The sequence below is a fragment of the Musa acuminata genome, chromosome BXJ2-5 (genome assembly GCF_036884655.1).
Source record: "Musa acuminata AAA Group cultivar baxijiao chromosome BXJ2-5, Cavendish_Baxijiao_AAA, whole genome shotgun sequence".
Lineage (NCBI taxonomy): Eukaryota > Viridiplantae > Streptophyta > Magnoliopsida > Zingiberales > Musaceae > Musa > Musa acuminata.
Window position 1 is genome coordinate 47,857,699 of NC_088342.1, and position 13,823 is coordinate 47,871,521.

At 39.2% G+C, this 13,823-nt stretch overlaps 2 protein-coding genes across 4 annotated transcripts; one reads left to right on the top strand and one right to left on the bottom strand.

Annotated features, from left to right (window-relative positions):
* The first annotated feature begins 788 nt into the window (after positions 1–788).
* Positions 789–9,641, top strand: LOC135613180 (uncharacterized). 3 transcript variants are annotated; one of them, XM_065110253.1, is made up of 8 exons: positions 789–928; positions 2,202–2,283; positions 2,423–2,741; positions 3,011–3,153; positions 3,778–3,870; positions 5,855–6,111; positions 7,741–7,961; positions 8,972–9,641. In XM_065110253.1, the coding sequence occupies exons 3-8, from the start codon at positions 2,460–2,462 to the stop codon at positions 9,329–9,331; spliced, it is 1,356 nt and encodes a 451-aa protein (XP_064966325.1). In that variant the 5' UTR covers positions 789–928; positions 2,202–2,283; positions 2,423–2,459; the 3' UTR covers positions 9,332–9,641. The 3 variants fall into 3 exon arrangements, with proteins under 3 accessions (XP_064966325.1, XP_064966326.1, XP_064966324.1); XM_065110254.1 differs by lacking the exon at positions 789–928 and adding an exon at positions 1,278–1,294 and having other exon boundaries at positions 8,972–9,387; XM_065110252.1 differs by lacking the exon at positions 789–928 and having other exon boundaries at positions 2,254–2,741; positions 8,972–9,387.
* Positions 9,642–12,047: 2,406 nt separating this feature from the next.
* On the bottom strand, positions 12,048–12,955 carry LOC135611925 (zinc finger protein ZAT12-like). Its single transcript, XM_065107570.1, has one exon. The coding sequence runs from the start codon at positions 12,759–12,761 to the stop codon at positions 12,237–12,239; it is 525 nt and encodes a 174-aa protein (XP_064963642.1). The 5' UTR covers positions 12,762–12,955; the 3' UTR covers positions 12,048–12,236.
* Between the last annotated feature and the right edge of the window lie 868 nt (positions 12,956–13,823).

Below are 13,823 nucleotides of genomic sequence, written 5' to 3' on the forward strand. Positions count from 1 at the left end.
ATTGTTCTACTTCTTCTTATTGTCAATATATGGACACGACTCCTGAATAGTTCCTTCTTCTTATTCTGACTTATTATACGTAAGTTGCATGGCAGAACACGGCAGTCTTCATGGGATCAGATCGTGTTCGGTGAAGTTTATATTGTTTACTTTTACGAAGGTGCAGATTATGGTAATTTCGATCTGCTAATCGATGAAGTGATGTATCTCTGTTGCATCTCCGGTAGCTCTAACAGTCGTCCTCGAAGCCAAAGGCGTGACCTACTCATCACCACAGTCAAATGATCGATTCCATATTATGTGGGAATAAATATTTTTATCTGTGTTGCTATCTCCGGAGCTCTTAACACGTTCCAAAGTCACGCTCCATGTTGAGGTCTATTCTCTCCGAACATTGACAGCCGAATACAGCTTATTTATCTCACAAGATCGTGAGAAGATTAAATTGAATTTTGTGATTAGAAAAGAAATTATCTTAAGAGTTATAATTAAACTAGAAATCTTAGTTTTAATCCAAGTGCCATCGATTCTGTTCAGTATGACGCGTGCCCGAGGCAGGTGGCCTCCACTTCGCCGGCCGCGTAAGTCGCGCGATACATGCCTCGGTCGATGATTTTTACGTGGGCCTCTTGGGTCCAAACGGAGGCCCGTTTAGAGCCCGTATTCTTCACGGCAACCCAGAATCGGGTGGGTCCCGCTCTCCCTTTGGTGGGATGTTCGGTTGCCGTCGCCATCCCCATCACGTGCTTCACGCCCTGTTCTTTAATCCCTACCCGTCTCTCATGCTCCTTCTCTCTCCCACCCTCCCTCCTCGAGCGGCTAAAGATTGATTCGTCAAGCTTCCCCTTTTTCTTCCTTTTTGGATTCCTCCTTTCCGGTAGCGAGATCTTGAAGGGTTCTTGAAGTATCATTACCTTGATCTCTTGAAGTAAGCAGACTATTAACCTTATTTCCCGTGATTTTGACGATGAATCGCCCCATTTCGGCACTAAAATTTAGATGATTCTGTCTGTCTCTCGATCGCTACTTCGTGGATTTGTTTTTCAAACTCCGGAGTTCGCACGATAAGAATTCGGATTGCCTCATCGTGGAACCCTTCTTGATTTCGTTTCTTGAATTGTAGGTTTCGTCTCCGGCCGTCTTATCACGTCTTAGATGATTATTGTTGTCTCGATAACTACCTGTCGTCCAGAAATGACGAACTATGATGCCATTCCATTAGTGTGAAGGACATGATGAGGAATCGTTGTTTCGTATAGCGACTTGTCATGGTATCTCGTTGCCTCTCCATTGGGTACGGTTGTTGCTACGTATTTAATGATGTATGTACCTTGTCATGGATGTTAAGGATCTCGAAGGGCACAGTTAGAATCAGATCGAGGTTTGGAAACATAAATTGTTACGTAAATGAACGTGGTTCTTGTATGTAAATACTTGGTTGAAAGCAGATGGAGTAGACTTAGTTAATTCCGATTTAGTGTGTAGATCTCATATCATTGTATTGAGGCATAAGCTGCATATGCTGTAAGGCTTTTTTTACTTTCTAGTTAAGATTTTAGGCAACTAAGATAATCTGCGTGTGTGATTGACATGGTCAATATAGAGTGTTACTCAAAAAGCATGTGAGGTGCAATTGCTGTGTTTCTATAGTGCAGGAAATTATCAAAGGTGCCCTGAGTTTGATCCATCTAATGCTCGTGAGAGTTTGTGACTTGCAATTGTCATTCGCTAAGATGGCTTTTTTGGAGTCAGAGAATTCCTTAATTGATCAGAACTGTTTCGTAGGAGAATTGATCAAAATGACTAACTTGATACAATATACATTATAATATCTATATAGGATGCCAGTTGTGCAGATAAGATTATGATACTACATACAGGAGTACCAATATTACTACAGAGAGATGCAAAAAATGTCCATGTTGTTGCAAGATAGTTCTAATATCTATGAATATTTTTAGTTGATATGTGTGTTGCTCCAATAGCAGAAAAAAGATCCACGTAGCCAGCCACAAATAGCTGGGATAATTGTTGTCGCATGTACATTGCTGCTATTTGTGCTTTTACATCGATTTCTATGGTTTTATTTTGTGAAAATTTATCTAAGTTCAGTTTTTAGTGTTTCTAAAGTAGAAGCGAGTTGAATAGTAGTTACACAGATTAAATTACTAAACAAATCCTGATTTTGGTCCTTTTTACAGGCTATGGTTCACAAACTTTGTGTTTGTCAGTTTTTGCTTATTCAGAAAGGCGACATCAACTGTTTGCTGTGAGGCTAACAAGGTGAGTTTTGCTAGATGTCATCATAACCATGTGAGTTGCCACATGGTAGGGGAATTAACTATCTTATCGGCCGATACAAATGTGCTGGAGCTTCATTAGATTGTCTATTCTGCTCTTCATCTATGTCTGATTCAAGCAGCAAGTCCCAATCATTGAACACACTGTCTTCTGAAAATATGCCAAGAAAGGCATTAGTCGCATCCTTTCCCACCAACATCTCGCCTAAGGCTTTCAAAAATCTGGTGTCTTACAAGTTTTCAAGTCAGCAAAGAGGACCAACTGGCCAGATAGCTTTGTTCTTGCTGAAAGTTGCTGCTTTAGAAACAGTACGGAGGTTCTCCAGAGCAAGGTGTCCATTTGTGTGGAAGACCATTCAAGCATTGCAGGTTCTTTGCTATCCACCATTCAAGTGGATTCGCAGATGGACACCATTTGGGATGATGGTTGAAGGCATCCAGGTTTGTCAAATCTTTAAATTGTAGGGTGGTGAAGTCGAATTCTGTACCTGTTTTCACTAATAGAATGCTGCTTCTAGCTTCTCAAGAAAAATAAAAGAAATAGAAAAGAAATTTATGAACTCTTGCACTACAGAAAAGTGATTCTATATCAGTGGCCGTCTGAAGTCTTGCTCTTAATGTTAATTTTGGTTTCTTAGTGAGAATGTGAATCTTTCCTGTTTTCAAAATCCACTGATTCTAAAATCTCCATAACTTATGCAAATTGACAGAAAATATCGAGACCACTATTAGTTCTCTCAATTGCAACAGCGTTCTCTGATTATTCTGCAAATTGTAAGAGTCAAGTTCATTGTGTGGATGATCCTCAACCGAATTCTGACTTACCTAGAAGATCATCGGCTTCTGACGTCAGGTGGGTAAATGATTTTAAAGAAGTATTTCATTTTTGTTACTACTGCTTCTTAGTGCTCTAAGAGTGCGAGCATAGTTTACCTGTGATAAGATACACTAGAATCCCATATTATGATTAATTTAGATGCCTTTTCTGACCTACTGGAACATGTTTCCCAATCATCAGCACAATAAGAACGACATCATGGCAATATCACAAGTCTTTGCTTTTGCTTCTGAGAGAAAATGAGATATTGAAGTATATGATGGTTTACTATAGCTGCATATGATCAAGCAATATTAGTTATAAAATCTTAAGGTGTGTATCGAATTTCAGCAGAGGAATATTGTGATGCAACTCTTTTGTAGGATCAAAATTTTGATTCTTGGTAATCTTTGTCCTTACATGGTATCTTCAAGATATTCAATATTGCAGAGGGGAATTGTATCATCTGATGAAATATGTGATGTACTACAAGTACATTTCTCTATTTATATGAAAAATTATGGGTAGCATTGCAGAGCTGAATGTTGTTTGTAAAAGCATCGTGTTAGTCAATTAGAACTTGAAAAGTTTTCTGGGAGTTTTTTATGCTTGATTTATATGAATATTTCAATGCTTGTTTCACCAAAACATCTTCTGCAGTAGCAGCAGTGATTTCGTCAAGGAGGACTCCAGAAACTGGATGCTTGAACTCATTGCAGAGCTGGAAAAAAAGGGTATTACGATACCTGACAGGTACTTTGTTGATGTTACAGTTAAAAAATCCAGTGACCTGTTTATTTTCTTCTTGCAATTTGTAAAGCAACACATTAGGTGCTTCCATCTCTTTATGTTTTAAGCATGAAACATCAGAAACATAGATGGCTGTTCCACATTAAAGAAAAACTAAATGGTCCCAATTATAGATGTCAAATTACATCTCCACTTTTGCAAATTGCCTGTGTGATTGGCATCACTGCATTGGTGGAGCCTCATGGACTGAGCTAGCCTTTCTTTTCCTTGATTCAGTAACTTGATTCCAAGATGTCATTTTAGGGTCAGCATGTGATGTGTGTCAAAGATGTTGAAGCGCTAAAAATTTAGGAAATAAGTTTATATGGGATGCCATCTCCCAAGTGACATTTTTTGCTATTTAAATAATCATACTAGATCACTGTGAACTTACATGGTAGAGTGTGAGAGAAAAACACTAAAAGAATACGCTCGCATTCTGAAGTTATTCACAATCTAACATTCTCTCGTTTTAAAGATAATTCTCAGCAAAAGATAGCTCAAGTTTCTACCAAAGAGCTTTCTTCATTAAAAGTTGACAAACTGATACGTTACAGAAATCGATAAAGTTAATTCATCCTTGGGAATTTTGTGTTAACAAGAAAAATCTTTGGAATTGATCTTTGTTTAAATAACATGTGTTGAACCATGCATTGTATATCCTATTGTCCATTGACATTAATCAATTTTTGCAACTGCAATTAGTTATGATTCATGACATTATTAGCATTTTCATTTTACATATAAATTTGGAGCAAACATTGATATAATCTATATCCACCATCAGGTCAAGCTGTTCGCTTCATCCCTCTCTGATCTTTCTTTTTATTAGTTGAGTTCATTATTTAATATGTTGGCTTCAGTTATTCACACTTCGCAGCCACAACATGGATGCTGATGTTATCATAAAAGTTCTTCGAATGGACCTCAGTGTTGGACAGAAAGTTCAATAAATTTACCCTTCATCAGAAACTGATTTTAGTTTTATTATGTCAAATAAATTTCCAATATTCAAATTGGAGGTCACTGTTAGTCCATACATTTATTAATATATAATAAGTTTGATTTTTCATTTTCCTGCTTGTTACCTCTCTTATGAATCTATTCACAACAATTGTGCTATTCTAGCTTGAGACCTGAAGTTATAGTATCTCGACAAGGCATGTTCTTTGAAATGTATGGACTCTATTTGTTTGGGTGCTCTTTTTTTAGCTGAAAATTTTTTAATTCGATCCTCGGATTTTTTTTATTACTGCAGGTAAATTTATTAAACAATTAACATTCATTAATAATCACTTTGAAGTTGATCAGTATGTTTGGACATACTTTGGTGGCAGTTTTGTTCGGTTGTGGTTCTACTTAAAGAGCCTTTAAGTGATGGATCAAAATTTGCATTTTAGCCATTGAAACTATTTTTTATACTTGCTCCCTTGTGTTCATCAGTTGGGGGAGTTAGTATGAGAATCTTTTTGACTAATTCTTTTACATGAGAACAAACTGGTGGCATATTCCATTGGTTTTATAACTTAAGTATTTAATACTATTGAGCAAAATTTCTCGTTTGGCCTCATAAAAATTACAGGGTAAAGTTAAGAATCTAAACTTGACAAAAAGTGGACACTGTTGATGTTATCTTTTACATTTTGGAAATCCGACTCTCACAAACATATCGTTTGATTGAAATAATCCTGTGTTTGAACAAGCCTATTTTACTGATCAAATGATGACTTTGATTAGCAGTAATGTAAATTATTTAAATTTATCATGATTAGTATAAGTCCGTATAAGTCATGAAATTTCAATTGCACTTCCATTTACATATTTGATTTTATGCATAGTAAATTTAATACTACGATAAACTATTTCATGGAAGATACCTGGTTTCATTTATAGCAAAGTATTCTAAGACCTTTTTAGAGTGAATGGATGGTGTCACAATTTTCTGCAGGATAAATGAGGATGAGCTTCAAAGATTTTATGATGCAGCAAATGGTGACCTTTCATGCTTGCTCTCATCACTCAAGAAAACAATTCGTTGGAGGGAAACGTACAGTATCCTTTCTTTGCAGGAACTTGAAAAGTGGTCACACTTGGTTTTCTGGCATGGATTTGATGTGATGCTTCGACCTTGCCTTGTTATTCGTCTTGGACTTGCATGTTCTAGATTGGTGCCTCATGAAAGGCCACGATTTACTCAAGCTGTTGGTATGTCTCCTTTTTTTGTTGTCATCTAAGTTTCTAGTAATATATTACTTGAATGTTCCAAGTAGTAGCATTCGTATATGTTGTTGATTAAACTTTGGTTGAATTTGTGTATGTTCTAGATTACATCTTAGCTGCATAGATTCTGATATGAAACTCAAAATTTTGGCAATATTTGACCCGCTCTTGAACTTGTCCTCATGTTACTCATTTATTTTGGAGAAAATAATCATATTGGTGCATTGACCCTTCTTAGACCCTGCATTGACAAGAGCCTCTTGAACTGCCTCCTCCACTCCCTGCGTTACTCATTACTAAAGCAATGAATCTTCTCAACATGGACTTTTTTCCTAAATCCTTTGTTCTGCTTCTATCCAAATCTTTCTCCGTACCACTTGAATTTCCACCCCTTTGTCTTCAATAAGATTTATTTGCATTTTGGGAGCCTTTGTCTTATACAACACTGATTCCATCTAATTAATTAGATTTCTCATACCCCGTGAATCAACATCAATCATCATTACATTTTCCACAGAGAGGTGGTCTCCATTCAGGTTATGGAATTAACATATTTATATGTAGAGGTACGTCTATGCACATTGATTTTACCCAATCCCACATTGGTGTGTGCCTCATCCGCCGGGTTTGTCCCGTTTTTAGTTATTCCAAATGTAGCACTTTAGTTGGCTGATAGAAGGAATGCCTCATTCTATTAGGCAAGGACTCAAAGTAAGAGCAGGATGAAGTTGAGCATTGGATCAACGGCTGGTGCTTTTTTGTAATAGCGGGAATGCGGGATATCCTCCACTTTCCTTTCTTTCACCAAGAAAGAAGCATAGAAGGTGTAAGCATGCTATTCCACAACTTTTCTCTTAGAGAAGCTAAAGTTGCTAGACCACCATTGATGTTGACCCTTACTATGAGTGATCAGAGGATCAGCAGCAAACTTATTCTCTTATATTGTTGCAGTCGCTACTGCTGTTTTCTTTATCTACCCTTGCATTCAAGCTCACAGACATAAATTTTCTAATCTCTTATCAATAAATGTTGAAGAGCTCAATTTCGTGCAATGGTTGTCTGGGTATGGATTGTTACTATTCACATTTCACATGAGCAGTATACAGCACTACTGCTACAGCTACTATTCACATCAAAAGTTTTGGAAATCTTTGGACATGTCAATTCATTTATTATTTATTAATTGTCAAAACTTTTAGCTGTATGTGCTTGTTAAGGAACTATTCATTGTGTGTTATTTTGTCCAGTATTTTCCAGTCAAATCAAAGTAAGAATTTGAACTATCTTTTCAGCTTTTGTTTCTTCTTCTCTCACTAGAGTACTTCTTTGTTAGATACTTTTTTCTATCAGATGAGTTCTGAAGTTATACTGTAGTCAATTACAAATGAGATTTCAGTAGACCTGTTGTGTGAATAGTTCACATCATGTGTAGGACTCCTGATCCATGACTCCTGATTGATGCTAACCTACTTGGCAAGAACATTAACGTGTCAAGTCTATAATCTGATAAATATGATAAATAAATCTTGTTTGTCATTAGCAGCTAGGTTTCAGGAATGTCGGCTTTTAGCTAACATCTCAATTACATTATTGTTATTTTTTGAATTGCTGCAGTTTCTCAATTAGAACATGGAATCCTGCATTTGATCAATGAAGAAGATCCTCGTGTCACTGTTCTAATGGACTGCGAAGGGATCTCTCCATTCAAATTCCCGATGCAAATGATGAGATCTTGTTCCTCTCTTGTACAAGATCACTATCCAAATCGACTTGGTTGCTTATTTGTTTTACGTCTTCCTCCAGTTGTTCGAGTTCTTGCTCAGACAATTATTCAAGTAATTATTGTATTTATCATCGTTGTTGTTCGATATTCTTCATATTTCAATTTCTTATTGAAATTTGCGGATGTCTATCACTAGTAGATGGAACTAGTTTCTGTTCTTAGTTAAACTTCATTTGTCAATCACTGCAGTATTACTAAGTTTGTATTTATGCTCATTTCCTGTTAAGGCTGATGATTTTCTCTATAGAAAAAAAATTAATTTCTACTGGTTTTCTTATAGATTGTTTATCAAGAGTCCAGTCATTTCAGCACCTTTTGCATTTGAATTAACTTGTTATGTTTAATTTTGTACATCAGTAAGATTTTAATTTTTAGGGTGTGCCTTGGTCTCAAAGTTTCAAATGCCTGTTGGTACGAGCAAATCAGCATATTGACCGGTATTTACTGGTCTGAGCAAGGGCCAATACTTGCTTGCTAAACTTCATTACATTTAGATGCTACAAGAATATTGTGATAGTGTCACGAGGTGAATAAGTTGAAGCAACAAATATTTAATAGCTATAATAGCAGCATAGTTGGGGACCAAAGTTAAGACAAATTCTAATAAATTATTATCCAAAACTTTATTTTTTGTCATATGTTCCCAAGAGAAAGATAGGTTGAGGTGGCAACTTGGCTGGAAGCTAAGATTGTTACTTTCAGCTTTTTCCCAATTAACTATAAGAATGGTGACTTAAGCATGAGCACAATGCTAAGTTTAATGCTTGAAGGTTCTTCCTTATATCTCTATTATGTTATACTGCAGGATCCTTCACTGTTGAGCTTGTCCAGTAAATAATGCTCTGAAATAAAAAAAAGCTTCTTTTATCTACTTTTGAGCTGGAATATTGGTAATGCAATAAAATAGGTGAATCATTTATTATTGTATTTGCCTCGAGTGCATATGTAACTTGTTCGATCATACAATTTCTATGCTTCTAGGCCTACATTTGTGTTTCTTTGTTAATTTCTTCTTTGAGACATGCATATGATTTAGCTAATTTGCGGTCTTTGGTGTAATAGGTTCTAAAGCCAATAACTCGGCAGAAGTTACGTATCGAGGGAGAATCTTACCAGAAGGTCTTATCTGAATTCCTTCAAAATGTGCCTGCTTTTCTACGAGGGAATTGCACTTGTTCAAACTGTGAGAACCTTGTTGCTGACTGGCCATCAAGTCGAATGGCTGAAACTAGAATTCAACCTTGTGGGAATGTCTCAGAAGATGAGTCAGCTGGTGATGATTATCCAACTCATGAACTTGCTTTCAGTGGTAACTGTGACCATGTCCTGAGGGCTGCAATCATAGCCTTCCTCATGCTGTGTGTTTTAGTTGCATTTCTCGCTGGTATGTATGATCCTGAATCCCTTGCATCACCACCTTGATGTTGCGTTATTACTTGGATCTCTATGGTATGGTGCCATTAAATTTCTTGTCTCCAGTTGGTAGTGCCATTCTGTGGGATCTTTAAGTTATCGCTTTGTCTATAGGTAGAGCTATAGGCAGGTCTTCTTTGTGGATTGCTACAAATCGTTTGTTTTATCCCTACAACCTTAGCATGACTGAAAGGGTACAAGGGCCCCCCATCATATTTAAGTATACAGGTTAATAAACTAGTTCATGTGTGATGTACATTAAATAGTCCATTGTGCAGTCTGTGTTTACAATAAAGTTGCTCCTGTTTATGTTTGTTCATGAGGATGCTGTTATTGGATTTCAAGTTTATGCGTCAGATGATGAAGATATTTGGTTGATCTTTAAGCAAGTGACATTTAGTTGTGGTCTTGTTGTACCAAAGCATTAGACACGGCAACAAGCAGCTTTAATATTCTATTTTAGGGGGTTTTCTCTTCTGTTTTTTTTTTTTTTTTTTTTTTTTTTTTAATCTGCTATTGAATTATATATACAATAATATCTTTAGTTAAATTAAAAAAACATTAATTTTTATATTATAACTTTTAGTAAAGTGTTTTCTTAGCATTCTCATGACTAATAATGGTCTTGAGAAAAGGGAATTCTTCTCTTGGAACAAAAGTAGCATGCTTCATCAATGTTTTGCCATTTTGTTCGATGGATTAAAGGATTAATGGATTAAAGGATAAAAAAAAATGTGATGATGATCGCCACCATGGATTAAAGGAAACATACCCTTTGGTTCCACATATTCCACTTCCCAGGAGCATGGGAAAGATACCCTCCCACCCACCCAAACAATGAAGTGGGGTGGCTTCAATCGCTAAAGAACAAAACCAGGGTGATGATGATGGCAAGCAGAGAGGACGCTGCAGCCGGGCAGCTGTGCTTTAGCAGCAGTCTGCATTGCCTCCTCCCTCCCATGTACAAACCAGGAAAAATGGGATATCATAAATACTATGGAGTGACAATTGTAACACCTCCGCCTGTGTCTGTTGGACTTTCATGGATATGGCCACATCAAGTCGAACTGATACTTACTATGGTGGACCACATTTGGCGTCCATCCTTTTTTTCTGATCCTCGATACCTATTCGTAGTCGAGGTGGATCATTATTGTTACCAGCAATCTGAATTCCAATTACCATGAAAGATACAAACAATGGAGAGCTTGGGGAAGTTTTGATCCCCCAAATGTTGCAGTCAGGACTGGTCTAGAGTTTATTACCAAGTCCGTGCACCTTCTTGGTAGTAAGAGTGTAGATGATGATGTCTCGAGCATATCTTCTTCCTTGTTGCGGTGGTCTCTGCTCTGCTCTTCTCTGCTCCGCTCTGTACAAATTATCACCACATATTTGGTTGGACAAGATGACAGGCGGCCTCCTTTTCATGCCCGGGGTGCAATGCTCCATCCAGAGCAGTTTCTCTTGCTGCATCTCAGCTTTTACTTTTACCTTCACCTTGATCTTGGACAAGTAACATCGCTCCTCTTTATGTTTCTTCCCCTTCCTTTCTTCATTCTCTGCCGCCCATTGCAGATAGAGGAACAACAAAACTTGCAGATCCAGTGGGAGATTCTACCAAAAGCTGGACATACCTCAAAGCAGTGCATACTCCAACATTTATTTTCCACCACACCGACCAGCCGATGTGTAGTTTACATGGATACTAATGACAGTGAAACAAGCTAAGACTGCTGAAACCAAGGCAACACCGCTGACTACTACCGACATAACTCTACTAAGCATTCGTAAAAGAGAGTAGAACCAGGGTCTTCTTAATGCTTCTTGGGGACACCTTGCTTGAGCTCCTGAGCAGCCAAAGCCGACGACGGAGGTGAAGGATCTGCAGCTTCTTCCGTTGATGATGTCTTGCCCGACCTCGCTGCAGCCTTCTTCTCACCACCCTCCATTGGAGGAGCCTCAAAGCTGGTTAAGCTCTCCGGCAGAGCGAAGACGGTCTGCGATGCCCTCCTCTGGTGACGACTTGGCCTTTCGGACATCCTTCTGTGGGAGACACAGGAAATAGTAGAAGGGAGCAAGGCAGCAGGAGGCGGAGGTTCAAAGTATAAGTAAGCAGAGCTATCAAAGCAGCTTTAATGTCGTTCGGACATTGACCAAACCCTCGCATTAAATGAGAGGAACGAACATGGCGACGCCAGAAGAGAGTCATATATAGATATATATAATATATATGGGAGAAGACGATGTCTTATCCGCCGCCATGAAGTTACATGAATGCCCTGAGCTCGAGAGAAAAGGTGGGCAGATTACCGAGAAGCAAACACTGTATTTTGTTTTCCTTGGTGGAAATCTGAACCATATTATGAACATGGGTGAAATGTACTTGGTCCGATCGCCACCTGATGGAAGAGGAGGAAACATTGATGCCACAATGAAGTAGATCGAGAGAGAGAGAGAGAGAGAGAGAAAACATTGATGCTACAAATGGAAGAGTGATGTATGTATGGATCTTAGGGGAAGTAAATGCATCGAAGAACTCCACACCTCAATGTGAGAGTCAATTAGTCTTCGTGTGTCGGACGGATCCAATGGTATTAAATGGGGAATCGAATAACAGTAAGCGATCTTTCTGCTCATACAATAATTTTCTTTTCTTTTTTGCAGATGACAAAATGATGGATGGGTTACAAATACCGAAAAAGAAAGAGAGATCATTTATTGTTCTTTACGTTCTCCTCGAAAAGGACAAAAAATATACCAAAAATATTTATTGAATCTGTACATCGATATGAATAAGTAGTCTCCCATAAATCTCGACACTACCAACCATGACAAGGAATGTGCAGACCGCAGGAACGCAAATATAACGACGAAAATTGAACAAAATGGCAACAAAAATGAAAGAAATGTTTCATCAATGCCAGCAATCCACCATCGGAATCTCGTCCATGACTTCCGATCCCGGACCGAGCTTGATATCATTCTCCAAAGGCGGCAAGTTCAAGTCCAAAAGCTTCCCTCTCCGCTCCACCGGCTTCTCCGCCGCCAGGATGAGGCCGGAGCCGCCGGTTGTTGTGGCTCTGTGCCGCCTCATGTGGCCTCCCAGGGCCTGCCCTATGGCGAACTCGACACCGCAGATGGAGCACTCGTGCACCCTTCGCTTGGCGGCCGCCCCGGCTTGCGCTTGACCGTGGCCGTGGCCGTCCAGCCTCGGCTTCTTGTGGCTCGCTCGGTGACCGCCGAGCGCTTGGAACGAAGGGAACTGCCGGTTGCATGTTCTGCACTCGAACACCCGCTCCGACGACGACTGCACCAAGTAGTCGCTCTCTTCTGTTCCGCCGCCGCTGCGTCCTCGTGAAAGAAGCAACAAGACGTTGGCCATGTTGATGCAGGCCACTTCTTTCTCTCCCTCTCCTCCTCCGAATCTGCATCTCTTCATGTCTCACTCGAGAACCAAAAGGGTATACAGAGAGAAGCGAAGGTGATGCAAAGGATGAAGCGAACGACTCGAGACTGATATTTAATGCAGGCTGTTCTTTTGTGGCTTGACTAAGCTGCACATCGGAGGACGATCTGGTGGACACGTTAATGGCAGCTGCTAAACGTGAAGTACGTGGTTGCCCCCCTCAAGAAGGAACCCAACGGATCAACACAAAAATGTGATATCGCATGAAACTTGCTTCTAAAGACGACCGTCTGTGTGATCAGAAGAGCCTGCATGCATGCTGCAAATTACTTTTACACTGTAATAATATTAGCTCGCCTGCATCGCCCTTTGAAGTCAGCATGAGCTTCGCTTATCAGATTCTTCCCTCACGAGTCTCCTTACCCGCATGCAGTTACGTTCTTAGCCGAGGAAGGAGACATGTATGTATGATCATCACGTTGGATCCACGAGAACTAACTCGAGTTGCAGCTTCATGTCTTAGATTGTTACTGGTTGCAATGGAACTTTTAGGTGGAAGACATGTAGGTGGATCGTGTTTGACTTTAGTGCGTACTATAATAATGCGGAGTCAATGAGGTGGGGAATCCATTGTTTAAAGTCAGGCTGCGTGTTCTCGTCATGGCTTCCGTAGCGCAGCAATCTTAAAATGCGTCAGACTACTTCTCGTGGAAAGCAAAGGCCAATTTCGGCTTCCGTTTACTAAGAGAGGATGAAACTTCGAGTTATGTTGATGAGGAGGTCAGCAAGAAAACGATGGGCTCTTAGACTCGCGAAAGTCTAAGCGAAATTATAATAGGCGAATGAGAAGGCGTGTGACATGATACGCAATAATGCCTTGAGATCAACGTAAGGACGTTCTGCAGCGAATCATCCATCTTGCTGGGGAACTCCGAGCACCAAAGCTAAGCCTTTGCTTGCACACGAATCCATCTACCATCAATTTCTTTTGATTAATGGATTTGAGCTTTTGCGTTCGAGTCATCGAGCAAACAAGAGGGAATAAACTGCTGCAAGAACACAGAGGAGAGACGTGGGTTTGGTCGTCTCTTCGTT

Coding starts and splice junctions, on each gene's coding strand:
- LOC135613180 (XM_065110252.1), top strand. CDS start 2,406: ATGTCTGATTCAAGCAGCAAGTCCCAATCATTGAACACACTGTCTTCT. Junction 3,154..3,777: donor TCATCGGCTTCTGACGTCAG/GTGGGTAAATGA, acceptor CATCTTCTGCAG/TAGCAGCAGTGATTTCGTCA. Junction 6,112..7,740: donor ACGATTTACTCAAGCTGTTG/GTATGTCTCCTT, acceptor GAATTGCTGCAG/TTTCTCAATTAGAACATGGA.
- LOC135611925 (XM_065107570.1), bottom strand. CDS start 12,761: ATGAAGAGATGCAGATTCGGAGGAGGAGAGGGAGAGAAAGAAGTGGCC.